Here is a 25,979-nt window from a genome sequence, read left to right on the forward strand (position 1 = left end):
AGGTTCCGCGCCTGCGTGGGTAATTCTGCCCGGAGAGGAGGCCTCTTCCTGACGTGCAGGAAGGAGCTGCTGCGTTGTCTATAAATGTCATCACTCTGGGATGGTCCTGCTCCCCGGCCGGACGCTGTCCGGGAAGGTCGTTCATTGCCCATACCGCGGTGTGTCCGTGGTGAACGCTTGTAGCACGCCACTCGGTGAGCAGAACAGAACCGTCCATTCTTCTGCTCAAAGACACCTGGACTACCTCCAGTTTCAGGTTATTACAAATGCTACGAACAATCGCACTTTCATGTAGTCCTTTCAGCAACATTTCATGATGATAAAGATTAGCATGAGTTTCATGTTCTCTAATCGGAAGTTTACAGTGACCGTGCCCGTCCCCACATTTAGTTTCTGACTCGGAAGACGCAGGCGGGGCCCTCAGCGTGCATTTTGCTCAGTCCCCAGGGGCTGCCCCCTCTGGGCCGGGCGTCCCTGCCATCCTGCAACCACAGCCCCCGTGTTCCCACTGCGCAGATGCCACGCCTTCTCACCGGCAGCGGGGATCCCTGTGGGGGGCGGGGGAATCTTTAGGTGAGAGGTTGACTATGAAAACCAGTCTTAGCTAGTTTGATTTCTGAATGGAAGAAAAATCAATACCGTAGTACATACACTTTAATGTTTAACTTCCAAGAGGTCAAAGTACAAGTCACTCAGTCTCCTGTCTTGGCCTCGGTCTTGGACTTGGTCTATGAGGCCAACTGGTCTGTATTTACCGGGGGCAGGGAGGGCAGGAGGGGAAAAGAAGGAAGCGGGGAGGGCTGCTGGTTTTAGGACCCCATCAGCTCACCCCACGCAGGAGGAACACCAACCCCCCTCTCTGGAGGCCCCTCCTCCCCTCCGCCCTCCCTGGCTGGGACCGCAGGCGGCTCAGAGTGAATGTGGCAAAAAAGGACTCTAGCCATCCATGCTGTTTGTTCGTTAATGTAATTTCCATACACTGTTCATGGAAAAGGTTGTGTTTAGGTCTTTTGTTTCATATATAATCGAAACGCCAGCAGCTTCTTTCCTGCCTGCGCTGTAGATGAAGGTTTCAGTTGTTAGAACCTGAAGAGTTCCCTTCCTGTTCTCCAGTCAGTAGTCCTAAAACTAAATCACAACTGAAGAGGTCTTAGCTTTTTACTGGAAAAGGGTACGGTGAGCTTGGCAATGAATCCTCAGTTATCTGGGCACTGCTGGGCAGAGACAGGTTAAGTCCCAATGCTTCCTATAAACTCGTCTCGGTCACCAAGGTAGAAGAGTAAAAGCTCACCACCGCAGAGAAAATGAAAACGGTTTTACAGAGGAACGCGCAGAAAGCCACCCCCGGAGAGGACAAACGGCGGCCTCGGCGGCCGCTCCTCTGCCCCAGCAGGTGAGGGTCAGAGACGGGCCGTGGTACCTGGCGGGGTGAGGATCAGGGCTTGCAGGATATCCGACAGGGAGACGATGCCCACGATACTGTCCGCCTCATCGACTACCACCAGCCGATGGACCTGCAAGCAGAGAAAAACCGGCCACGTGAGCAAGTGGAAATAACAGGTTTTAAAATGGAAAACAGAAAAAAACTGTGTGTCACGTGCTCTCCAAGGACTGCACCCCACAGATGAGAGAGGGTAACAGAGTGCAGGACACGCCAAGGCCTTTGGCTCGAACGGTCAAATGCTATGCTGACTACTTAAAAAAAAAAGGTTTCATTTATTTATTTTTGAGAGAGGGGAAGGGAGGGAAGAGAGGGAAACACTGATCGGTCGCCTCTCGTACACGCTCCGACAGGGGCCTGAACCTGCCCAGGACTCGCACCCCCGACCTCTGGCTCTGCGGGATGACGCCCGACCAGCTGAGCCACACCGGCCAGGGCTGCCTGACGACTTTTAAGAAAAACTAGCCAGCCGTGTCCTGCTGAGTTTTCAAATTTCAAAATATTAGTATATGGGAGCTACAACTCAAAGCGGGAAGTCCACTGTGGCTATACTATTATCTTAAGTTTTTAATTTTTAGAGGTGTCTTAGTTTCTAATAACCGCGGATTCGGTCTCACACGGGAGCAGTCGGCACTGCAGCTGCAGGCCCCTGCCCTTCGACTGCCTTTTATTTTTCACCGCGTCTCTTCTCGGTGAAGTTCATCGATCAGCAATCACATGTGCAGGGGCTGAACGAGTCCCAATAAAGCCAAACAGGCTACATTCCGGTCTCTCTGCTGACGTCTCCTGCGAAGGAGTGCGGGGCATCCTGGGCTAGTACGGTAACAGAGCACCCCCCACGTCCCCGCCGCCCCAGCAGGAAGGGAACGGGCAAGTACCCCCGCCGCTCAGATGTCAACGCTCTGGGACTGACTGCTGGCCAATCACCTTGGGGACCCCCTTCTCCACATCAAGCGGTTTAACACCCCTGGCCCCACTGGCACAAAATGGGGGGCAAGGAAGGAGACGGAAAGGGGGGGAAGTTGTTCTTATATTTTGTCTCTGTTGTTTACTCAGTCCCCCCCGCCGCCTTTGGCGACTCTCCGCTTGTTCTATCTGTGGCTCTGTTTCTAAGACCGATGCCCGTATGTCCCCTAAGCTTCTGGCGCGCGCTCTATTTTGTGTGCAACGATACTTTCAGTGACGCTTCTGATATCCCAGCTTTAGGTTAAAAAGTATCCCTGCTGTCTCTCTCATGCCAATGCACACACAGTGATCCCTCACTTATCACGGGTATTAGGTTCTAGACCCCCCGCGACAGGTAAGAATCCGGAAAGTAGGAATCTTATTTATTTTACTGTTTATGTATATTTTAAGGCTTTATAAACCCTTCCCACACACTTATAAACCATTCCCAGTCCCTTATTAACCTTTTCTACACTTTTATAAACACTGCTTATGTTCTTAAACATATTCTACACCCTTAAACCTACGTCACTTTAACAACATACGTACACAGTTCTGCAAAATCCCGCAATACAGTGAAAAATTCGCGATAAATAAATATAATATTTTTAAAAATCCCGTGATACAGTGAGGCTGCGATAAGTGAACCGTGATATAGAGAGGGACTCCTGTATATTTCTGTTATGTTTCTCTAAAAAACTTGGGTTAATAGTCCTATGATATAATAACAAATTACTTAATACAGCAATCCCTCTCTATATTGTGGCTCACTTATCGCGGCCTCACTGTAACACGGGATTTTAAAAAACATTATATTTAATTATTTATCGCGGACTTTTTGCTATATTGCGGGATTTTGCGGGTACTATACAGTAAATACTAAAATAAATGTAACGTTCCTACTTCACGGATTTTCACCTAACGCGCGGGGGTCTAGAACGTAATACCCGCGGTGAAGGATCACTGTAACTATAATTATAAATTAAAATAATGGTTTACATCTAGGACAGAGCTATACATTTTGTTAACGCTAACTATCTTTTGAAGCACGGATGGTCAAGGGGAAATGGTCTCACCTGGAGAATTAATTCTAACTAGACAGAAATGACTACCAACGGCATTTTCTTGTCTTTTGTTGTTTCTAAGTCTAAATTTTATTAATGTCCCTTCTCGGAGGTATCTAAAAGCCAGTGCGGCACTTACGTCACATACACCGAGTCATGGCTGATATTGCATACCTTCTCCTAACAAACTATTCAATGTGTCAAAGCTAAAAACCAGTCTCTGCCCCTCACTGAGGGTGGGGGACAGACAGGCATGGGGAGATGTGGGAAGCAGACAGCCTTGGTTTAAAAGACTCTGACTGCTGTGCTGAGCCGCCCTCACTGGGCCCTTAGCCGGCAGGTTGTCTCCCAGGCCTGCTCTGAGTCCCATCCTCCAGGGGATTTTAAAGATAGAATAGAAGTACAAAGTGGCTTTTAAGGAAAAGGGAACCTGCTCTGTTTTCCTCTAAATAGTCACAAATCCTTGTCAGTAGGATGTGAAGAACAGAAGATTAAGTAAGAGGAAATGCTTTTGACCTTGTGTAACATACCTGGGTGTTGCGACCCTGTATTGATCTGCACTTCCCTTTCCCTTCCTACCATTTGGGGAAGGGCTGCCCGGTTTCCTTATGCATTCCCGCATGTGGAAAGTACATAAAAACCCGGGCTAATAAAGAAACGGGGGCGATCTTCCTCAGAGAAAACCCCCTCCCTTCCTTCCTCAGATGGAGAGTGTCTGAGCAGTTTCTTCATCCACTCCGAGGGACCCGGAGTCTCTCTCAACTGAGAAGTCATCTGATGGAAGAAATTATTTTAATGAGGGAAAAAGCCAGGATGGCTAACTTAAGAAAACTGATTAATTACCTCATTTCCCTCAATGACCCGATTCATATTATAATGAGATTTCTACTGTTCAGCAAATGAACTTCAAGGACCTGCCAGTGACCTTCTACCCAAACAGTGACACATGCCCACACCAGAGGAGCTTTGGCACCACCAGAACTCGGTCACCCAGAAACAGACAAGTTAATGCCGGGGGTTCATGTCCTTCTAGCACTTCTCCATGTACATGTGTTAGAAACAAGGACATAGTGACTCCCAAATCAGGAGAAAGTCATTAGTAACAAAGGGCAAATGTAATTAAAGGGTCTTAAGGGCAAATGTAATTAGAGGATCTCTGAGAAGGGAGTTGACAGCATTAGCATACTCACAAATCACAATGGGGCATTTAGATGAACGTGTTAGATCGTAACTCTGGAGAAAGCAGTCATGGAGAAACGGGAAGGAGGAGAGGGGAGGGGGAGCTGATGCTCTCACTTTAGGGCAGGAAGCTAGTCAATTTCACTTTACCGTGGCAATTTCAGGGTGGGGAAGCTAATCACTTTAGGGTAGCAATTTCAGGGTGGGGAAGCTAATCACTTTAGGGTAGCAATTTCAGGGTGGGGAAGCTAATCACTTTAGGGTAGCAATTTCAGGGTGGGGAAGCTAAGACTCTAAAACCAGCCATCTTTGTCTAGTTGCTGCGCACATTCTCCTGGCTGTGAGGGTGCGCCCAGCTCTGCAGACTCGTGAATAAAGGCCTCGCTTTACTGCTCACGTCCTGTGTCCCGGTTTTTATTGTGAGCGTTTCTCACACATGCATGTGTATGAACACAGAGAGGCATACTGCTATGCAGTCACTGGTTTCTTCTCTTAGCAATACATGCTTTGTGTTATCTGTCGCAACAAAATTCTCCTATAATATGATTTTTAATTGTTATAAAGGATTCCACTGTCTGGATGCCCATCCTGCTTACAAATAGGAGGGATGCCTTACCCATTTCTGCTAGTGATCTTCAAAAGGCACATAATTCTAAGGACATTAATATAATGACATATTCCCAAGTCAATTAAACTCCTTTGCAAAACTAGCAGTGACAGGCGTTAAATTCAGGCGGAAGGAGGAGAGACTTCCCCTTGAGATCCCAGTGAAACACATTAGGAGCAGTGGCGGCTGAAGCGGGGCGTCACCTCCACAGAGGACAGGGCAGGGCTGGACTTGTCACCATACAATGGGCACAGGGCTGGGTGGCTCCTAGAATAACGGCTCCCGAGATGGAGCACTGTGTCCCACTGCCCGCAATACGTCCAGAAAGCAAGGCGGTTGTCCATTATTAGCCTAAAAAACACTCAGGCGCTTCTCTCTGGGACCGTAGTCTTCGCCTAACGAGGGGTTCGCTCCAGAATGAACACAACTGCACCCGTTAGCCCTCAAGCATGACGGACAGGATCTCTCTCCCCAACAAGAAAGGAAAAAGTGATTTTAGGAATGGGTACGCTGAATTAGATAGGCTATAAAGTGATCGCGCTCATCTTTGATTAGGGGGGTTAGGCATGGTGCACTTGAGAACCCTACAGGCACTAAGTGCCACGGGACGTGAGTGCCGAGGGTCCGGTGACGCGGTCACCCGGCCTTTACCGTTCACCCTAAGGGAACCTAAAGCTCTCGGGACTTCGGTTTCCTCAAGTATGTATTTTTTAAACCAGGGGAGTATCTTACCGGTTGACTTGACTCAATTATGATGTCAGGACTTATAAATTCCATTCAGTGACCACTGAGAGATGACCTACAGTGTGCGGGCAGCATGCTAGGGTCTGGCACAGGGAAACGGTACCATCCCAGTGCATGTGAGGGTTGCCCCATGGCCGACCCCGGGAGTCACAATGCCCACGGCACCGTCCACTGGCTGGTGCTTGGGGCGCAGGGGCCGGGGGTGGGGGTGGGGGGTAAGGAACAGGGAACGGCCACCTCACCTCTGCCCGTACTATTCTATCCACAATGGTCTCCAGTATCTCCAGCTTATTGCACTTGACAACGCCCTCAAAATACTGGGAACGGTGCTGAAGCGCCTGGGTCACCGTGATGTCCAGGTTATTGTACGTTTTTTCAGCGGCCAGGTTCTGTAATAAAAGACAGAATGAGTTACGTGCTTTCACTGAAGCTCACGCTAAGGACCCCAATCAGTAAGTTTAAAGCAAGCAGATTTTAAACACGCTGATGTGTATTCAGTAGCAGCACACGTAGCTTCTAAGAGGCCACCGGCACCACCGTCACCTGCTCACGGAGCAAACCTGTTATGGGACTGTGTGTCCTTCTAAAGGTCCCCTGCTGTCCCCACTGCCCCCAGCTCCCTGCCCGAGTAAACGGCCTTCCGAGAGGTGGACTAACCTAGGGTGAGACGTGCCACAGCACTGGGGACCTGCGTCTCCCTAGGAGCCCCTGGGGTTCTGATTAATCTGAGCAGGTCCCGCTCACCCAAGTTCCAATGAGCATGTTTTTGTGTGTGTCCATCATGTTACACAGAGCAGACGAAAGAGAAGGCTTTGGGACGGCGGGGTGGGGCCGCCGAAGCTCCAGCTCCCTTTCTTAGAAATAACGGGAGACTCAGGAAGTGCATTTGAAATGCACGAGGGAAGAAAGCATCGCATGGAAAAGATGCAGCGCCGAGGTCAACCTCGTGGCGTTAAACCCGGGACGCAAACAGGACTTTACGTAACTAGTTAACCCATCTGCTGTCTTCTTGAGAACAGCCGTCCCCAGTCAGCAAACACTGACCATGAGGTCATGAGCACTAAGCACGTGCCCGGTGGGGGGACAAATAGTGTCCCCGTAGAGAACACTGGCCACTTAAAACACACAACACACACGCTCAGCGATGGCTAAATGATACGTGTACGGAAAATCTGGAAGAATCATAAAATGCTACTAATACGTTATGCACTGCTAAGCCAATGAACAGTTAAAGTACAATCACTACGGGGCTTCTGTGGGATTCTCTGACAAGGTCTTTATACTTAAGAAAAAGCTATAAATCATTAAATGAAGAAAAACTACAAAAAAGGATTATTTAGTGTGTTCTAAATGCATTCTCGACAGATTTAACAAGATTGAAAATACTTACGATTACATCAAATTTGGAATAAATATCCACAACTTTTCCTAAAAATAAAGATATATGTTAGAAAAACATCTAAGGAACAAAAACTAACATTTAAAATGAGTCATAACTAGGTAATGATGAAGAAGTCACATATTGCTAAGTAAAATAAACGTGTCTATTTTTAAGTGAACGTGAAATCGTATCTTAATGCACACAGTGAAAAATAAGCCAGTCTAAACTCTCTGTCCCAGGTCCTTCTCGGTGCTGAGCTCACCCACCCGGTCTGAGTGCTAGCCCCGCCCCCCCACGTGATGCACGGCGAGGCCTCTGGCAGGAGCTCGCCCCCGCTGAGGGGACCCGGGGTCTCAGTCCCCGGCCAGGCACGGACCTGACTCGTCCACGACAGGCAGGGCGGACACCCGTCTCTCCACAAACACGCTCAGGGCCTTGATGATGGGCGTGTCCGGGTGGATGAAGGCGATGTTGTGGTAGGTCCCGATGCCCAGCTCGTCCAGGTTCTGCTTCATGAAGGCAGGCTTTGGCATGTCGGACATCTAAACGGGGGACAAGGACAGACGCTCTAGAGCCCACATAGGCTCTCATCACGTGCACATGTCCACACGCATGAGAAACTAGTGCTCCCTGGATGCCTGGATTAACACGGGAATGCCACACGTAAGAACCGTGTTTTGTTCAAACCAGTTTCTAGGTCTATTATATTTGACTCAGTAAAAGACTGCTAAGCACTAACACTGTCACGTTTTCTCCTTCTCCGCACCCAGTGAAGAAGAGGACAGGAGGGAACAGCAGGTCTGTGTGGAAACTAAGACCCAGAAGCCACCAAGAGCCCTTTACTCCCAAGCAGTCTGTGACATTCCTGGTCCCGCGGTCCTCACTAGGTGATACGTGGGGACCCCGCGCGCTGTCTGACGGTGGCCGTCTGGGCTGCTCTGCTCGCCTCGTGCCTTCCCACCCCCATCCTCCTCCTGCACCCCCCTCTGGGGGGCTCCAACTCTGGTCTCCCAGGAATAAAGAACAAGCCAACTGAACGGAGGTAAAAGGACCTTTAAAAGTTCACTTTTTCTTTCTCGTGGCTGTTGTAAAGGAGGAGGGAGAAGTCAGAAGAGAGCAGTCTAGGGTCATGTTTGACTAACACAGAGTAAGGTCTATGGTTTCAAAAATCCACCTTTTATTAAGGGTACAGTTGATTCCATCCTCCTGGTGTACCTTATAATTATCAGGAAAAGATGAACAATTAGAAGAAACAAAATGTTCAAGTCAAAGAGTTCATCAATATTCAAATCATGAGACTCCTAGAAATTTAGAGAAAAAAAAGAGAGACCTATTAGGTCACCTGGCCGATTGCAGGGCAGCCCCGTTCCATACTGTACGCTCAGGCTAACTGTCAGCTGTCTCCGAGGGGAACGCTCCTTTTTCTCAGAGAATGAACACCGCATCTCAGTAAAAATCAGGTTCTGAAACTTGTTAAAACTCCGTATTGTTATCTAAAAACCTCTAGCTGTTCATCTGTTCTCACACCATGATTCTAACGACCATATTGGCCCAAATGTAGGGCGGTACCAGCAGGGCAACCTCCCCAGCTTTTCCGAGGAGAGAACGCCGAGGGCCTTTCAAACCACTGCTCCTTTCCCGCAGCCACGCCGCGGTGAGGGCCTAGGACTGGGCCCCTTTGCATCGGGGGACAGGGGACTGTTCAGCCCCGGGGCCAGGCGCCTGTGTACACGGGGCGGGGCTGGGGACAGTGGCCGTCACTCAGCCTCGCCCCGTTTCATTATTTAGGAAACAGGAGTAACACAAAAAAGCCGACCGGAGAGGGTGGCGGCGGGGGTTAGGTTTATCACATGAAGGGCTTCCGCAGGACAGTGCCTGACCCGTCGTGAACGCTTAGTAATATTTAGCGCTTGTGACTGGTATTGGTTTAAAACACTTTCTCCAAGGGCTGAAGAGGGAAGACCGCGGGGCCCAGCGTGCCGCCCCGGTCCTGTTAAAGCTCAGCGCCAGGGCGACTGTGTCTCCGCGCGGTGTCAGGTCTGACCCACAACACCCACACGTCCCCAGTTCTCCTTCCAGGACTGTCTACCAAACCTCACGCTCTTTTGGTAAGTGACTTCCTCTTCTTCCTACCTTCCTCCTTTGCGTTAATTTAAACACGAAGAGTTACTTTCCCATGTAAACTATTACAGTATGGGACTGGTGTGATGGGCAGGAGCTTCCCTCTGTGACGAAACCCTCTGTCCCCAGCAGAGGTGGGTGGCGTCCTCCGAGCAGGGCGCGGGGTCCTCCCTCCCCCCACCTGCCACCAGTGCCAAGCCACTGCCTTGTCTGAAGCTGTGGGGAAGCAAACGGGCAGAGCTAACCTGATGCACTTTTTTAATGTTTATGAACTTCTTTAAAAAAACCTCTTCAAATGGTCTCTCTGCACCGTGACTGAGGCCGCCTCCTGGCTCTCGCTGACCAATTACCTGTAACCTCAAACTGCGTGAATGTCCTTAAAAGGACAGAAAGTCAAAGTTAGTGCCCACCATTGAAAGGAAGAATTTAAAGCCCTCTCATGAACGCTCTGGTGCCCCGGAGCCTCTGACACCTGCTGGCGAGATGGGCCTAAGCTTTGGACGATTACAGAACCGCCTCATCTCCAATGCAGTGGAGAGGACCCGCAGGTGATACAGCCCTAATTTGGACCAACATGGTGTTCTTGTGCCAAAATTGTACTGGCTTCGGGTTTTCCTCTCTCTGCTGCAGTTACTAATGATAAGCTAATTCTGGGGACAGTACTTGGTGAAGGTATGTTTCCAAAACCATGATCCCAATAAAGCATCGTAAGACAATTCGCTATAAATAACTGGCTCAATTTATCTTGTGGAGCGGTTCCTTAATTAAGACTGACTTGCAAATTGCTTTATTTCCCCTCATAGTTCAGGTGATAAAATATTCCAATTTAAGCAGAGAACGCCAAGTGTTTTTATTATTTTGATGCTTGCCCTGAAAGGCGATCGCTTTTTAACTGGAATCAACTTGGAAAATGTACAGTTGGAACAGCAGGAAGCTGAGAAACCCAAGCAGGAAACGGAGGCCTGGAGACTAACGATCCCTCCCCTCGAGGGCCACAGGGCCCAGCCCTCGGAGCACATCAGTTCAAGCAGAGGCAGCCAAGTCTTTAAAAACACTGAAGACTACTTACAAAAAGCTGGAGGAACTTGAGGATTCTTTTGTGGGTAAGGATATAAAGTGCATTCCCACTGATAGGGTCAATAACTGGCAATCTGTGGATTTTATTTTTGATCAACGAGTATACAGCATCGAAGAGGCTGCGGGAAAAGCCATTAAAGTCGTTAGGAGGCTTTAAGGAACAACGAGAGAACTGCGGACCACCCCTGCTGGCAAAGCATTTTCCGTGTTTTTATATTATAATCCTAAGATGCTGAGTGAGTTAAAACAGTGTCTCGGGAAAGTTTTAAAGTGGAGATCTCAGTGAATATTTTTTTCCCACCATAATTTGTGTTGATAAATTTCAAGGACTGTGAGCGACACCCCTCTAGCAGTGTTTCAGTAGCACGTTCGTTGCTTTTATTTGAGAAAAGACAGACGCCAAGCCCCAGGAATGCTAAGGGATGGCGCTGCAGCCAGCGGCAGCTCTGGTCGGTGGGGCCCCTGGCTGCTTCTTGCTTGGCCGGACCCCCTCCGGGCAGCTCTGGTCTCTCCCATGACTGCCAACCAGGAGGCATGGCAGGTGCGTCTGTTGGGACTTGGAAATGAAATACTGAACATCAACATTCTGCCTTTTCTCGCTAGTATTCTACAGCTATGAATGCTTTCGTGCACACGTGGAAATGCGCCAGAGCAGCCCCAGAAGGCTGGGGTCCAAGCGTACAGGCTGGAAGGCTTCCGGGAGCGCGGCCCCTTCTCCAGGACCAGCTCCAGACGGATGTCTAACAGGGACTGGCTTTTCCACGTCGGAGGACGTCAGCACCACGGGGAAGCTGTTTTAGGGCACATTCCCGAGCACGGCTCTCCACAGGCCGATTCCACAGGGGGGAGCGGGACCCGGGAACCTGCAGCTTTAACGCGCTCCCGGGGTGCTTTCTGCCGGGGGGACCCAGACTTCATGGCTGCGTAGTCTGACCGACCCCCTTCCTCGCCCGTGACCAGTCCTCTGTGCCAACCATGGCTGCGCTTTCTCCTGTCTCTGGACTGACTGAATTTAACATTTGGAACTAAGGAGGCTGGTCCATATCTAGATAAACCAATCTGCCAACCGACCAATCACGGTAACAGAACAATGACCCTGAACGAAGGTTTTCAAAGGAGAAAAACTTCACACGTTTACCTTGCATCTGGAGATATATTCACTAAAGGCTTAAATGTTTCTTGTAAATAAAGCTCTGTATTTATAGAAAGAAAATATGTAATTAGTAACACATTTGCTCTTTGCAATGACGACATAAATTAAAATACCCTTCAATTGATAGGTAATAATTAGATTAAAAACCCAAATCGAATATAATTTAGTGAAAACTATCATGTTGGTTATATTTATGGCTGTTTTACACAACTTTCAAACGGTTTTCAGGATATTGCCTTTGTGGAAAAGTTAAATATTTAAAAATAGTATTACAAGAGACGCTGTAAAAATAAGCCAAGATAGCTGACAAAAGCAATACCAGCAGAGGTCACGGGGAAGCTACAAGGCATGGTCACCCTCAACAGATGAAGCCTTCACAGAATCCTTTAAGATTAATTTTCTTAAGTTAAAGAATAAACTGAAAGTGATAACAAACTTTGTTCTTTAAATGGTCTTGTTAGATTTTACCAAATGAACTGGACCCTGGGGATCTTTCTAGTACGTGGAAATTATCTTTGTGAAGATCAAGGAGTTAATTTCCTGAGGTTTTTATATAGAAGGCATTCACGGATGTCTTGATATTATTATTACCACCACCGAATAATCATGTGCTGTCAAAATGTAAAGACACTTAAACGTGGTCTAACAGTGAGAATTCAGTAACAAGTAACGGCCTTGGTGTCAGGGGATACGGGGGCGGGCGAAAGTAGGATTACAGTTGCAATACGAATCATGGAATTATGAATAAGTAGTAATACAGGAAAAAGCTCCGTTTGGCACACTGACACCCATACACCTCCTTCAGCCCGCCCCCGGACAGCCACTTCCTAACAGGCGGCGTTAAGATGCGACCGCCACGCCGACTTTGCTCAGTGTGAACTGATGATAAAGCCATCACACGCCAGATGCGTCGCTCCCTGAAACTTCGGAATCACAGGGAAGTAAAAGGCCCCTAGCCTGCCAGAGAATTCCAACAGATGTTCAGATTTCACAGCCAGTCACAAAGGCTGCTAATGGAGCCAAGCGGGCCATGGGGAGTATGAAGTTAAATGTCAGTTTTAAACTCTAAAACCTCCTTCAGCGGGTCCCCCAATTTCTCCCCAGCAGAGCCCCTGCAGAGGCTCCCCCTGATTCCTGCCAGGCCTGTGTCTGTGGTACTCCTGCTGACAAGTGGCCCCTCCCACCAACCCGGCTGATGGGCGTCCCTAGCACAGAGCAGTGGCAGCCCCGGCTGGTGTGGCTCAGCGGGCTGGGTGTCGGCCCGCAAACCGAAAAGTTGCTGGTTCGAGCCCCGGTCAGGGCACATGCCTGGGTCTCCAGCTGGGGGCATGTGAGAGGCAGCCTATCAATATTTCTCTCACACATCCCCTCACTAAAAAATGTATTTTTTTTTTTAAAAGAAAGGTTTTAATTAATGTAGTTTATCATTAAGCAGAGAAAAGGATCTGTGAAATTAAGACATTTTATACACTAAGTAGAACATTCTTTTTCTGATATTAAAAGATTTTAAACCCCCAACAGTACTTACCTCTCCATGTTTCAATCTTATGTTCCTCTAATTCATAAATCTGTACCTGAAAATAAGAATTCTTATTTACAACTGCTCATACAGAATAAGAAAAATTATTTCATAACTACGGCTGAGTCCGGTGATTCAGCAGATGGAGACAATCAAGACAATTCAACAATCCTGGATACAATGAGAGACAAAACGCTGTGCATTTCTTTGAAGATCAACGTCCTATTAATGTAAAACAAAATAAAGCAGTCTACTATATTTTCGTTAAGGTAACTTGACAATTTCTGCTGCATTTAAATTTTAAAACTCACCTGGACATACACACTCATCCCTTCTTTCTGAGGTGACAGGAGACCCCCAGCAGTGCTGACTGTGACAGGCAGCTGGTTACACCCTGAGCTAAAAGGGAGCTGTCGGACCGGCCCGCGCCTGGACCGCCGCGCCCGGCTTACGGAGGCAGAGGGCGCGGGGCCGCTGTCGCTCCGGTGTCCCCCCTCAGTGTCAGACCTCACCCCTTCTCAGCTGTTCTGCCTGGCCAAACTACTGGACCTCTCTGAACGTGTTTCCCTTCCGAAACGACTGGATGAAAAGGCCGCTCCAGTTCGGCGTCCGCAGGGGCCGGGGAGATCACACGCCAGGCGCCCGCCCCCCGGAGCTCCCGGCTGCGCCTTCTGCAGCGTCCACTCCGCTTTCAGAACACACCCGGGGCCCCGGGCCTGCACGCGCCGGGCCTCGTGGGGCCCTGCAGTAGGAACCCTGGCTCTCCTTGAATCTGCCAGTCCAGCCGGCAGGCAAGATTAAGACAGTCCAACAGAAAAGTGCCACCAAGAACTGGAGAAAGAATACACATGAGGTCACATTCTAAAAGGCTTAATTAGTACAGGGACGCGGAGACTGGGGGCGAACAGAGGTCAGGGGAGGCACTGGTGGAGGTGGCAGGTCTCAGCTGGACCCCGCGTGGTGCGCAGGCCTGGAGTGAAGACTTCCCCCCATTCCTGGGGCCGAGCAGTATCGGGAGACAGAAGCCAGGGGTGTGGGTGGGTGACAAGCCAAGGGGGGAGGGGCTCCGTGTCTGGGAGGGAGGCCTGGCCAGCACTGGTCAGTGGAAGCAGATGTGACAGAATAAGGCTCGAAGGGCGGGGACTGTCCCAGCACCAGAGCCGGATGCAAAGCCAAATCCAGATGGTCAAGGTAGGTCGACAAGGTCACTGTGGGAACGTAGGCGCAAGCAGAAGGGGAACCCACAGGCCTGGAGAGCAGTTAGATGGCGGAAAAGGAGAGGAATGAGTACGTGAGAAGCCGCCCTCCCCATGTGGCCACCAGGGGCCTGGACGATGACACCCGTGACAGAGAAGACAGCCTGCCTGAGGGTGAGGGAAGATGAGGGTAGGGTGTGACACAGTCTAAGAGCTGAACATACTGGTCTCCATCTTAGGTGGGAAGTTCCGAGACGCTGCTGCCTGCTCTCTGCTGGCGCCCCCACCCTGCCCAGCTTCAGCTGCGGTCACCAGGGTGGCCATGATCCGCCTAGCCCGAGGCTCAACGGTGACCCCGGGGTGTTGTCCACTGGACACCAGCAGGACCCCCATCATTCCCCTGGCTATAACCAATGATGTCTCCAGGCAACGGTCAAGTGCCGGCGGGGGCGGGCGGGGGCAGATCACTCCCCCTTGAGAAACACTGCACTACAGCTCATCGGAATACAATTCGCAAAGTGCCAGACGGTTATTAATTAGCCACCGACTCAGTGACCTGTTCTTCCGAGGGAGACTCGTAGGGAACTCTCTGTCACTGAGGTGATACTTGAATAGGATCCAGAAAGAGTAGAATTTCAACTGGCTGGGGCCAAGGCTGGAAAACGTGAGCGTGAAGTTAAGGAAGTGGATTAGGGCTCCCAAGGAAGAGAAGCCACACAGAGGAGAGCAGAGGGGCCCAAGGCCAAACCTGAGACAACACCTCCAGTGAGGAATCTGGAGGCAGAAGAAAGAAAAAAGGACTTGCTGAATCAGGTTGGAAAGAGGGACAGACAAGAAACATCCCCAACACCAAGCGTGAAACACATGCTACAAGGCTCGGAAGAAAGGCAGAGAAGCGGGATCACTGCTCTTGTGCACAAAACTTCATAGTTACAAAAGGAAAAAGGTACCCAGCCTCTGCATCTCTGTAAACACTAGTGTCTGACTGGAAAAGTAGCAGCATCTGCTGTCATTACAAAGAGCAGTTCTTTCCAAAATATATACAAACATTGTTATTTAAGCTTCATCTCCAGTTCGCGGAAGATCAGCCACAGAAAATTTTGCCAAGAAGCTACAAAATCTTTCAAGTTTACATTCCCAATCTCACCGAAAATTCAACAGGAATAAGGTTCGAAAATAAGACTGGGGATCACCTGAGGAAGAATCGGCGAATTTCAGACAGACCAATGATCAGTGGCACCAAAGACGGAACAATGAACAGAGTCTCAGTGGCCTGCGGCACCGCATCACGCGGTCTCACACGTGGGGACTGAGGTCCCAGAAGGAGAGGGCTGGCAGAGGGAGACAGAAAACTGAAGAAACGGCAGTTAAAAACGTCCCAAATTATGGGAAAAACCAACTCAGATCATACAAACTCAGGATGAATACAAACACACAGACACACACGCACGTCACAGTTACTGCTAAAATCCAGAGTTAAAGAGAAACTCTTGCCCTGGCCAGGTAGCTCAGCTGGTTAGAGCGCCATCCTGAGGCGCCAAGGTTGTGGGTTCTATCCCCGGTCAGGGCACATGCAAGATTCAACCAGTGATGCATGAATGAGTGGGACAACAACCTGATGTTTTTCTCTCTAAAAATCAATCCATAAAAATTTTTAAAAAGAGCAACTCTTGAAACAGAAGCACTGGGTGGTCAGAAGGCAATGAAATTACATCCTTAAAGTGTCAAAGAAAAAAAATGCTAACTCTGTTTCTCTAAAACAGCAAACACGGTCTTTCAGAAATGAAGCTGAAATAACGACCCTGCCAGCGGACGGAAGCTGAGATCATTCGGCGCCGGCAGGCCCGGGCGCGCTTCAGAACGGCGGGCGACGATAGGGCCGACTTAACGGAACTATGTTTTATGCGAAAAACTTAATATTAGCTCTAAAGAGGCTGCGGAAAGTTAAAGCGGATACTGAAATCTGATCAGCAGCCACAGAAAGAAAAAGGAAAAAGAACACGAAACAGTGCAAAGACGTGTGGCCAAAATATCACGGGAGCTCTATCAGCCAAGATGGCCTAGATGGGGCCACACTTGGTCTCCTGCTGAAAACAACTGGAAAACAGGAAAAGGTATGCAAAGCAGCTTTTTTCAGACGTTAGGTAACAGGCCGGGCGAGACTCCTTCCCAGAGAGGAGGGCAGCACACGAAGTGAGCCCTGCGGCCGGCAGAGTCTCTTGAGGGTGTAGCTGCACTAAATAAAGACCCACCCACTTAATAATCACTCGGTGTTGATTCTGCCGGGCCAAAAGCAGAGCGGTGACCAGCATGAGGAAAATCGATATTTGCCTGCATTAGCGGTGTTTCAGAAATCAGAGCTGTCATGTGAAGTAAATATGGAATAACTACAGGTCTTTGGTAAAACTTCTCCTAAGAGCATGCCTTACGGAGAAGCTTACTTTCCCATTTTATGAAGGAACTTCCATCACTGGGCAATACTGACTGTTATGTGTAAAATCAGCATTCGCTGGATTGCCTTTTATCTTTCCGATCCCCCAAATAGCGCTGGTTAAAGAGACCGTACACAGTTCTGTCCCTCCCCGCCCTTGCCGAAACCAACGTGCACAAACCCCCAAACCAACCCCTCTCCCCAAACAGCCACCAGAAACCAAACGCGCCGGTGGAATCGCGGAGTCAGAGTGGTCGATAAAGGCCGCGTGTGGGTTCCTAACTCTTCTCTCACGGAGCAGGCGGACGGGGACCCTGGCGTTCCCTGCAGAAACAGCCGCCGGCAGTCTGAGCTTAACCGGCAGAAAGATGTCAACACTGCATTTCTTCAGTTTCAGAGTTCGCTTCCTTAACAACGGAGCACAGACAGCTCTTGCTGTAAAATCTCGGGGGTAAGTACACGAAGCTGCCCACCCGGCAACAGCCCGTGAGGGCAAGTCCTACGGCGTCCTCCCCGCAAGGAGCGAGGCGGTCACCGGTGACAGCCGCCAGGCAGGAGAGGTGCCCAGGCTACATCCGCCACTACAGCGTGCGCATCACGCCGGTCAAGGCCATGTACTCAGTTGACGCCTGCTGACCAGCTAGGCAATAATAAGCAAGCTTTCGGTTCCATAGCCCGGGCACCCCTGAGAGCAGGAGACACAAGCTGCTGCTGTTTTGTTTCCTGAGACTTCCTTTTTCCAGCTTCAAACCTGTGACCGACTTACAGAGACGTTCCCTGTACAGCACATATATTTGGGGGAAATTCAACCACCGGCACCACCCCTGTACCAAAGAAACCCCAAACCCACAAAATCTTAAAATGGATGCGCGCACACACACACACCCTCTTATACACATACACAGACCACCGTTCCAATCACTGACATAAGGATTTCTGGAACTTACCATGGGTGATTTATAGTATCTATGTAGTATATTTATGAAATCTGTAATGGTTAGCATTCCTGTAACAAAAAATTATATGTTAAATAGGGAACTCTGAAAACATAAAAGTAAAATTTCAAATGACAGGCAAACCTAAGTAGTCACTAGAAAAGGGCCTCACGTACATGTAGCAGGCACTGGGTAACACGTTATTCAAAGCATTTCATCCATTAATTATTGACAGTAAACTAAGATACACAAATTTGGCTGACATTTAATCTGACAGTAACTGGAACTAATCACGGTATTTGGCAATTCAGTGAGAGAAAACTGGACGACTGTTATAAAACATCACGAACACTTCCAGCTGCACGGAAGTGATTGAAAAGACTTTAAAATAAGTTAAAGTTACCAGAAGCTCTAGAAACAGGGTGCTTCTGGGGGCTCCTGGATTGTTCCCTGGGAAGCATTCTGGAAACAATGGTTTCACCCGTCATCACGTGCTGAGTGCCTGCATGCGCCAGACGCCAGGACCCAGAGAGGAGACCGTAACGGAGAGCGGGAGACAGACATGCGTCCGTCACACCCGGACAGGGACGACACCTGCTGTCTGCTATGACTTCCAAGAGGTGAAGTCACGGGTGCAGATCTTGTAAGTCGCACCGTGTCTAACAGCGTAACAGGGATTTAGCAAAGGAGCGGATCACGTTTACGTCGTGCTGTCTGCCCTGTCAAAAGGTGCGCACGCGCAAGGAAGCCGGGAGGGACCGCAGGAGTGGGAACACGACCAAGGTGGCTGCCAGACAGACAGACAGACGTCCGGCCACAGCCTCCCCCGTGGACCCTGGTCCCCAGGCTCACAGGAGCTGGCACATAAACCCGTCTAGAGACGGGGAGGGGCTGGCTCACAGGAAACTCCACAGAAGTAGGGACGTGACTCTGAACCGAGCAGTGGCCCCGCCTGACCTGGACGCAAAAGCACGTATGTTCTTCGATTTGCTAACACGCTTACTGGGGTGCATTCCCACCAGCGCCCATTAAAATGTCTCGGGTTTTGTGCTTTTAAGGTTCCCCGTTTCAGATTTTTCTCCCGCTTACCTACAAAACTTTGCTTTTTACTCTCCCACAGAGGCGCCGCGCGAACACCATTGGCGACCAAGGCAAAGAAGGCCTTTTTCACCTGGAGAGAAAGCAGAGAAACAGCACATGCTTTCAACGTCCCTACGTCAGGGAGGAAAATACCTTCGGCAAAGACAGTCAGCCGCGTCTTACCAGTTACCTCCCATATCACGTTTTCTAAGTTTGATAAACTAAAAATAACTGAATTTATTAACATCGGCAAAAGTGCTTTGGCATTATTTCAAGGCATATAGGGATGGGAGATGATTTTTTGAAACTGAAACAATACAGCTAACTTCAAACTTTTCTTTATTATTGTAGCTAAAGACTCTGTGTGTGTACGGAGACCTTCTATAGTAATTAAAACCACATAAAAGAATTCAACTTCGGAGTTTAACTTCTCCTACACGTGTTTCTTGGTTCATCTGAAAGCACGGAGGTTCTGTCAGATTCCTTGAAATGAAGCTTTGTTTTTCATACGTCCAAGGACAAAGCCAATAAGCACACCTTCTCACGTCCCCAAGACTGAGGAAGAGGGGACGAGAGATGTGATTTACGGGGACATTTTTCTCTTTTAGACACAAGCACCCTCAGTGGCTCTCAGGGGTCGGCCCCCGTTCGGACTGCATTCACGGTCGGCACCTCCCGGCTCCCTCCTGGTGCCCAGTCCGGGGGACCACGGCCGGGAAAGACGGACCGCAGGGGGTGGCTGAGTAAAAGCGGGACGTCCAGGGCCTTAACCGAGCCTCTCAATGCACAGAGCAAACAGGGACAATGGTTCAACTTCATGAATAGTCAAAAACCCCAAAATCCACGCAAACTGTATCACTTAGAGCTGCTGGCTCAGCCCATATTCTGTAGTTACAGCACCTAATAACAGGGAATCAGGAATCCCTAAAATATTCACACTGAGTACTTGCTTAGTCTCTGTTGAATTATTTATTCAGACTAAAATTTTAGGACTAGCATTCCAGAGTCAATGATGTTCAATGCGGCATCGTTTCTAGGAGTGAAAACTGGAAAAATACCCACCCCCAGCGAGAGCCGGCCTGTTTAATCCGGTGCACCAATGAGGAAAAGTACCAGATAGAATGGTTATGAAGACTATGGCGTATGGCAGAGAAAAACTCAGATTAAATTATACATTATGATTATCTACAGTATATGTTTAAATGGAAAAGATCAAAGAGAAATAAGCAAAATAAATAAGTAAATAAAGTCCTGATTCAAGAACCTGGGACACGGAAGTGCATTTCTTTAAAAAATTATAGTTTTCTTTTTAAGTAAGAAAATGATCCTTTTCTCGCTCATTGTATTCTGAAACTTTTATTAACGAAAGGAAATCAGAATATTACAGAAACTTGGGGCTTCACATCAGCCCGGGATGAGTAACCCTGCGTCTGTCTGTGCCTCTAACGTGACAGATTTTGCCTGGGCGGAGAATGGCTTCCGTAGGCGCCTGGTGGGCACGGGGATCTCATGGCTCAGCCTCGCCCCGTCTCCGCCCGTCCAGCACGGTCCTGAGGAGCAGGAGTCCGTCTCTCAGCCGAGTGGACCAGCAGGGAACTGGGAAGAGGAGGGCGCGGACCCCAGCCAACAACCCGGGGGGAGGAGGGGTCAAGTGGTCCCCTCACCTGATGAAGCAGTTTCTGAGCCACACCCCGCACCAAGCACTGCAAAAACAGCCACACTGTGCGTGTCACTAACGTCGCGGCCCCAGGACGGTGCGCCCGTGCGAACGGGCTCCTTCCACCCGGATGCTACTCTGGGAACCCTGGGTGTGGCCCCAAGGGGCGCCAGAAAAGACTTTGGGGGAGAAGTCACGAACACACAGATTTTAAAACACACGAAGTATCTGCTTAGCTGGCGGGAGCAGGGAAAACCAGGACTGAAATCACGCATCAGGATCACCCACCAAAGGCCAAGTGCCCGAAGCTGGGGCCACGCCACCCATTCCGAGGGTTCTGAGTTTGGTCGCCACGGAAACAACAGTACAAGGGGGCGGAACCCACGCAGCGCTGGTCGTAAGCACCGGCTACGATTCCTGAGAGAGAACACAAGGGTGGCTGGGGCCCCCCAGGTGCGTGGGCCTGATCTGAGGGTGCTCTCCAGTCCCCTTCCGAGGGGCGAACCTCAACAGAAGACTGGAATCGCTCAAAGGAATCAGATCCCAGGCAGGAGGAAAACGAAGAAAACCACACCCAAGCACATCCCGGACACGATGCGGGAAATCAAAGGCAAAGAGGGAATCAGCCGGAGGCAGAAAGACTAACTTCCAGAGGAGCAACCACCAGACAGATGGACAGGGGCCAGTGTTCACATTGGGATATGATGACTGTTCTCTCAGGAAGGGAGAACAAAGAACACCCTGCTTCCCCAGGAGCGCGTCTGACTCACTGGCGACGTGAACGTCCGCTGCTGCCGCTCAGTGCTGCAGAGTCACTGAGTCCGTGGCCCACGTACAGGGGACACGAAGGGAAGGACTCACTGGGGCAGAGACGTGTGCAGACACACAGGCCAGCAACGTGGACGTCAGAAACCGATTGCGCGGGCTCCCCGGGTGTTTCTGAGCAGAAACGCGCTGCCGCCATGAGCAGGTCAATGGCAGGGAGAGAGACCCCCAGGAAGAAGCCGCCCAACGGCAGGGAATGTCTTGTTCCGGCGGGAAGAGGTAAAACAGGCAACACCAAGGAGGGCAGGCCCCGCCCCTCCTGCTCACCTCTGGGCTCAGGCCTGCCTCTCCTCCCGGCCCCAGGGATGGACGGGATTCAGGGCGGACTGCGGGCGCTCACCGGGCTTGGGGGTGAAGACGCTCAGCGTGGCATCGCACTTTCCGCCGAAGAGGATAAACGCTTTAATTTCCCACTCCGTCCTGACCCAGCCGGCAGCAGGCAGAGGAAGATTTACGGCTTTAATTTGTTCGCCACGCACCGCTGGCGTGTCTAGACATCATGGAGGGAGTCGCGATTCCGCCGTCCACGCCCTCACCGGATACTCTCCCGTGGACGGGACACATCACAGCGCCTCCCTGGAGGAGTTCTGGAACGCCCCGGCTCAGCGTGCGCTCTTGGGGCGTGGCCGCCCTTCTTGGTGATCATGAAGCCGCCTTTGGCTTTTTAACCAAGCGCGTGAAGTTGTCTGAGGAGCCATTTAAAACCGCAACGACAAAGTTCTTCACCATCACAGAAGGCACAGGCTGGTACCGCTTCACCGATAAGGAGCACGGAAAGGGCCTGGGACAAGCCCTTGGGGGGCCTCAAGAACCATTGAAAATATTTTTCTTTTCAACTGACATGCAACTTGCTCAAAGTGTTATCAGTTTTAAAATTTAGTTTTCTACACAGTTTTCAGATGACCAAATGGGACAATCAAATAAAACAAAGTTTTAACATGGAAATAGTGAGCAGGGCCTTCGCTGCTTTCGGAAATCCTGACAACCGCGCGCCCAGCAGCACATCCACGTTCCAGAAAACGGGAATCTGGTTCCTCTGATGCTTTTCACACGGTTTCACCCTGAGTTCTGGTAATTCAATAGAGTGTAGGGCTTTTTTTAAAAAATCACATACTTTTAAAGATCTTATTTACTTATTTTTTTAGAAAGGGGAAGGAGGGAGAGGAGCACCTATGTGGGAGAGGAAAAGGGATCGGTTACCTCTCTCATGCCTCCAACCAGGGACCTGGCCCGCAACCCAGGCCTGTGCCCTGACTGGGAATCGAACCTACAACCCCTTGGTCCACAGGCTGGCATTCAGTTCACTGAGCCACACCGGCAGAGCAATTACAGGGCTTTTAAAATTAATGCTGATGAACAGCTAAGAACACTTTAAAGCTGTCCGATTTGATTTCTTACTAAATCTTTATGTCCGAGCTTGCTGAAAGGATTCTCCACTGCAGAAAGAAGGGCCTGGCCTCTTAGGAGTGGGCTCTAAGACCCTGCAAAACCAGCCCCGGCCTGATCCCTACAGCTCCCCCCAGCTCCGGCGTCTCTGAGCTCCTGCCGTGCTGGGGGGGGGGGGGGGCCTCTATGCCACAGCGTTCCTTCTGGTTCAAATGGACTGACCTTCCTATTAAAACCAATCCACCTGTAACTCTCGACTCTACAACAGAACCTGCCCACGTCACTCCCACCAAACTTGAGTCCCCTCCTCTATTCCTGTGGTCCCTAATGAATCCTCTTTCTGCCACAGTGGAGGTTCCCTCGTGACTCCTGAGGTGTAAAAACGGCACCTCTTGAGACGCGGTCCCCACACTGCAGGGAGTACGCACTAGAAGCAGAATGAACAGCAGGTCATGGGGACGGAAAGCAGACGGAGAGGCTAATGAGGAGCAGAGAGGAAGAGCCTTGTGTGGGGGCGGTGCTGGGACCCAGGTGTCGGGAGAAGCAGCCCGGACTCTCCCAGGACACCCCAGACCCAAGACCGGAGGCACAGGTCACCGAAGTGCCTGGGTTCTGGCGCCCCCGTGTGCTCTGCCTGAACTGCGCCTGCGCGAGGCTGCTCATCTGGACACGGTGTCCGCCACGCTGGCGGCCGTCAGTAACACTGCTCACCGGACCTGACGGTCAGGAAGCAGCAGCACTTCGGATGCCTCACGAGAGGGATGCCAACTGGAGAGGGAGGCACTGGCGGGGGAGTCTGAGTGGCTGTTCTGCGCACGCCCTGCCGGCCGCACTACTCTGGGTCCGTCTTTTGGAAGCGACACGCACTGATCTGAGCAGCTGCCATGGCACATTTACTGAGTGACCCAGAAAAGCTGTTCTCAGAGGGGACCAGAGCAGGGTCACGCTCTGCAGCAAGTGCAGGCTCTGGTCCCCACGGCCTGTGACCAGCAAAGTCACAGCCAGGGCTGCCTTGTGAGGCCCCTCCAGGGTCCTGGCTTCCCGCTGGGCCCCAGTGGAGATGGGACAACTAATGCGGGGCAGCCACGTGACTGCAGCCTGAGCGTCCCCGTAAACAGGGCGCTGTGTGACCTGTCCAGCCAGCCGTGGTCGGGTGCCCAAGGTGTAAGGACGGAGGCGGCCAGGTCCGGAGAGCAAGGACGGTGCTCCAGCCATGCCTCCTGGTCCTGCCACAGGCACCAGCTGCGCCACCTCCTGTCCCCCGCCCACGCCCACAGCCGGGTGGGAGGGCTCCCAGGGAGCCGCTGGCCAACAAGGAACAGCCAGGCTTGCTTCACACGAGTCCTTGCAGCAGGCAGGCCCGCAGCTTCACAGATTACTCACTCTGGCTAAATTCTACGTTCAGAGGAAAGTCAGCTGCCCAGCGAGGGAGAGGCTGAGAGAGGGCAGAGATCGGCCGTGGCAGCGGTCACTCTCCATGGGGGCGGGGGGGACCGGCGGTCAGGACACCTGGTTCTTGAGAGAGCGAGCCTTTTGGGGGGCGGCCGCGAGGGTGACAGGGGCTGGATCGGCAGTGCTTTCTGGGAATCCAGAATTTCTAGTTATCGTACCATGAAATCTGTCATTGCAGTGGCAGGGGCCATGTTTCTTGTTGTAAAGTGACTGTCACGTTCCCAACGATAATATTGTATTTGGAGGCTTCCCTGTCTTTTTTTGTGTCAAAGAAGCAGAGAATCTGCAGGTTTTAGGGGGGCCCTGATGGTCACCTGGTCCAAAGTGAACTCCACCAAGTCGTAAGATAAAAAAGTCAGTTTGCAAAAGCCTGCTGCGTCTGTAAATGCTGACCAGAAACAACTGGAAATAAAGCTGCACTGGAGAACCCAACCGGAGACAGCTCTGCCCGGCAGAGGTTTCTGCAAGGTGGGGACAATAAACAGATACACGTATGTACAGATGAATGACAGAAGACATGATACGGAGTGTTATTACTTAGGACTTTCCTTCTCTAAGTCCTCCCGGGAGAAAGTAAGATGGTCAGGTTCTCCTTTTCTGCTAAACAAGGTAAATAAAGTTGTCTCAGGAGATTACCCATCACAGTGATTTTTTTCATTTCAAATTAATTCCGGATCTATTCTACTAACGAGTAGGAAGAAAGCCACCAGGACACGGAGGGAGGCAGCCGCATCGCTGGCAGGGCCGAGGCTCTGGCACACGGCACCGACTGCGGGCCAGCGCCATCCCGCACCGGCTCTGCGGAGGGAGTCCTTTAATTCTAGGAGTCGGTGGCGTCCGCTTTGTGATTTACCTCAAGTCCAGAACTTGAGTTTCCTTATCTGTAGAAAGGAGCACAGTCACGGCCCGTTCCCCCAAGGCTGCCTTGAAGATGACAAATCCAGACAAATCCAGGCATGGTGCCTGGCGTGCAGAGAGGACCCAGCACGTGTCTGCCGGTGTCCTCGGATGGAAATGACCCGGTGAGGCAGCCGCCTGAACAAGATACCAACAACGCGTGAACACGGGGCACACTTACCTGCAACGTGGTATCGAAGACGACAAGCTTTGAACTGGTTGGGACGATGTCGTAACACTTGTGGGACCTCATGAATCGCGTGTAGACGCCACTTTCCGAGTCTTCTGCGGAAAAGGAGAGAAAAACGGCAGGATCAGTAATGACAAAGACCTCCCGCCAGGGGACGAAGAGCATGCCCGAACACCCGCTCTAACAGCCCCCACGAACACGGGGACGGGTCTCCGTGCGCGCGCAGACACGGATGCGCGCTCTCGCGAATGTCACACCCCGCGGTCGGTCCTCCCGGGGCAGTAAGGTGGGGGAAACGCAGCGTGCAGCTATCAAGGAAAAGGCAAAACGGCCTTGATGAGCAGACTATCTGACTTTCTCAACAGAAAATGCCACAGAACCTACAAGACAGTTTCCAGGTCTATAAAAGGAAAACAAGCGTAGCGAGGTCACGGAAGGCAGAGCTGATAAAAAAACAAGGCGCACGCCACCGCATTTCTGTACAGCAGCAGTGAACCATGGGGAGCTGTTCCTCCGGCCCCCGGGCCTCTCAGGCCCTGCTAGAGGCTGTGCGCTCCCCTTCCACAGGGCCCCGCACTGCTGGGGCCTCGGCTGGAATAACTTCCCGTCTCCTCCTGGCCCAGGTAACGGTCCCTCTTCCTCTAGGCCTCGGCTCATGGACAGGACCTGAGACGTGTGGAGCCAGAACTGGAGCCAAAG

At 50.8% G+C, this 25,979-nt stretch overlaps 1 protein-coding gene across 1 annotated transcript in view; it reads right to left on the reverse strand.

The window, feature by feature from the left end:
* Nucleotides 1–1,400: 1,400 nt before the first annotated feature.
* Nucleotides 1,401–25,979, reverse strand: part of PRKAG2 (protein kinase AMP-activated non-catalytic subunit gamma 2) — a 172,055-nt gene continuing 147,476 nt past the window's right edge. The window contains exons 6-15 of the mRNA XM_090286923.1: nucleotides 25,272–25,375; nucleotides 18,883–18,964; nucleotides 17,806–17,864; nucleotides 13,241–13,286; nucleotides 11,698–11,752; nucleotides 10,552–10,678; nucleotides 7,738–7,903; nucleotides 7,371–7,408; nucleotides 6,223–6,369; nucleotides 1,401–1,514 (exon numbers count right to left, since the gene is read on the reverse strand). Of these exons, the coding sequence (XP_090143049.1) occupies nucleotides 1,401–1,514; nucleotides 6,223–6,369; nucleotides 7,371–7,408; nucleotides 7,738–7,903; nucleotides 10,552–10,678; nucleotides 11,698–11,752; nucleotides 13,241–13,286; nucleotides 17,806–17,864; nucleotides 18,883–18,964; nucleotides 25,272–25,375 (938 nt within the window). The remainder of the gene's footprint in view (nucleotides 1,515–6,222; nucleotides 6,370–7,370; nucleotides 7,409–7,737; nucleotides 7,904–10,551; nucleotides 10,679–11,697; nucleotides 11,753–13,240; nucleotides 13,287–17,805; nucleotides 17,865–18,882; nucleotides 18,965–25,271; nucleotides 25,376–25,979) is intronic.

This window comes from Furipterus horrens, unplaced genomic scaffold (genome assembly GCF_987537825.1).
Source record: "Furipterus horrens unplaced genomic scaffold, mFurHor1.1.pri manual_scaffold_9, whole genome shotgun sequence".
NCBI classification, from domain to species: Eukaryota; Metazoa; Chordata; class Mammalia; order Chiroptera; family Furipteridae; genus Furipterus; species Furipterus horrens.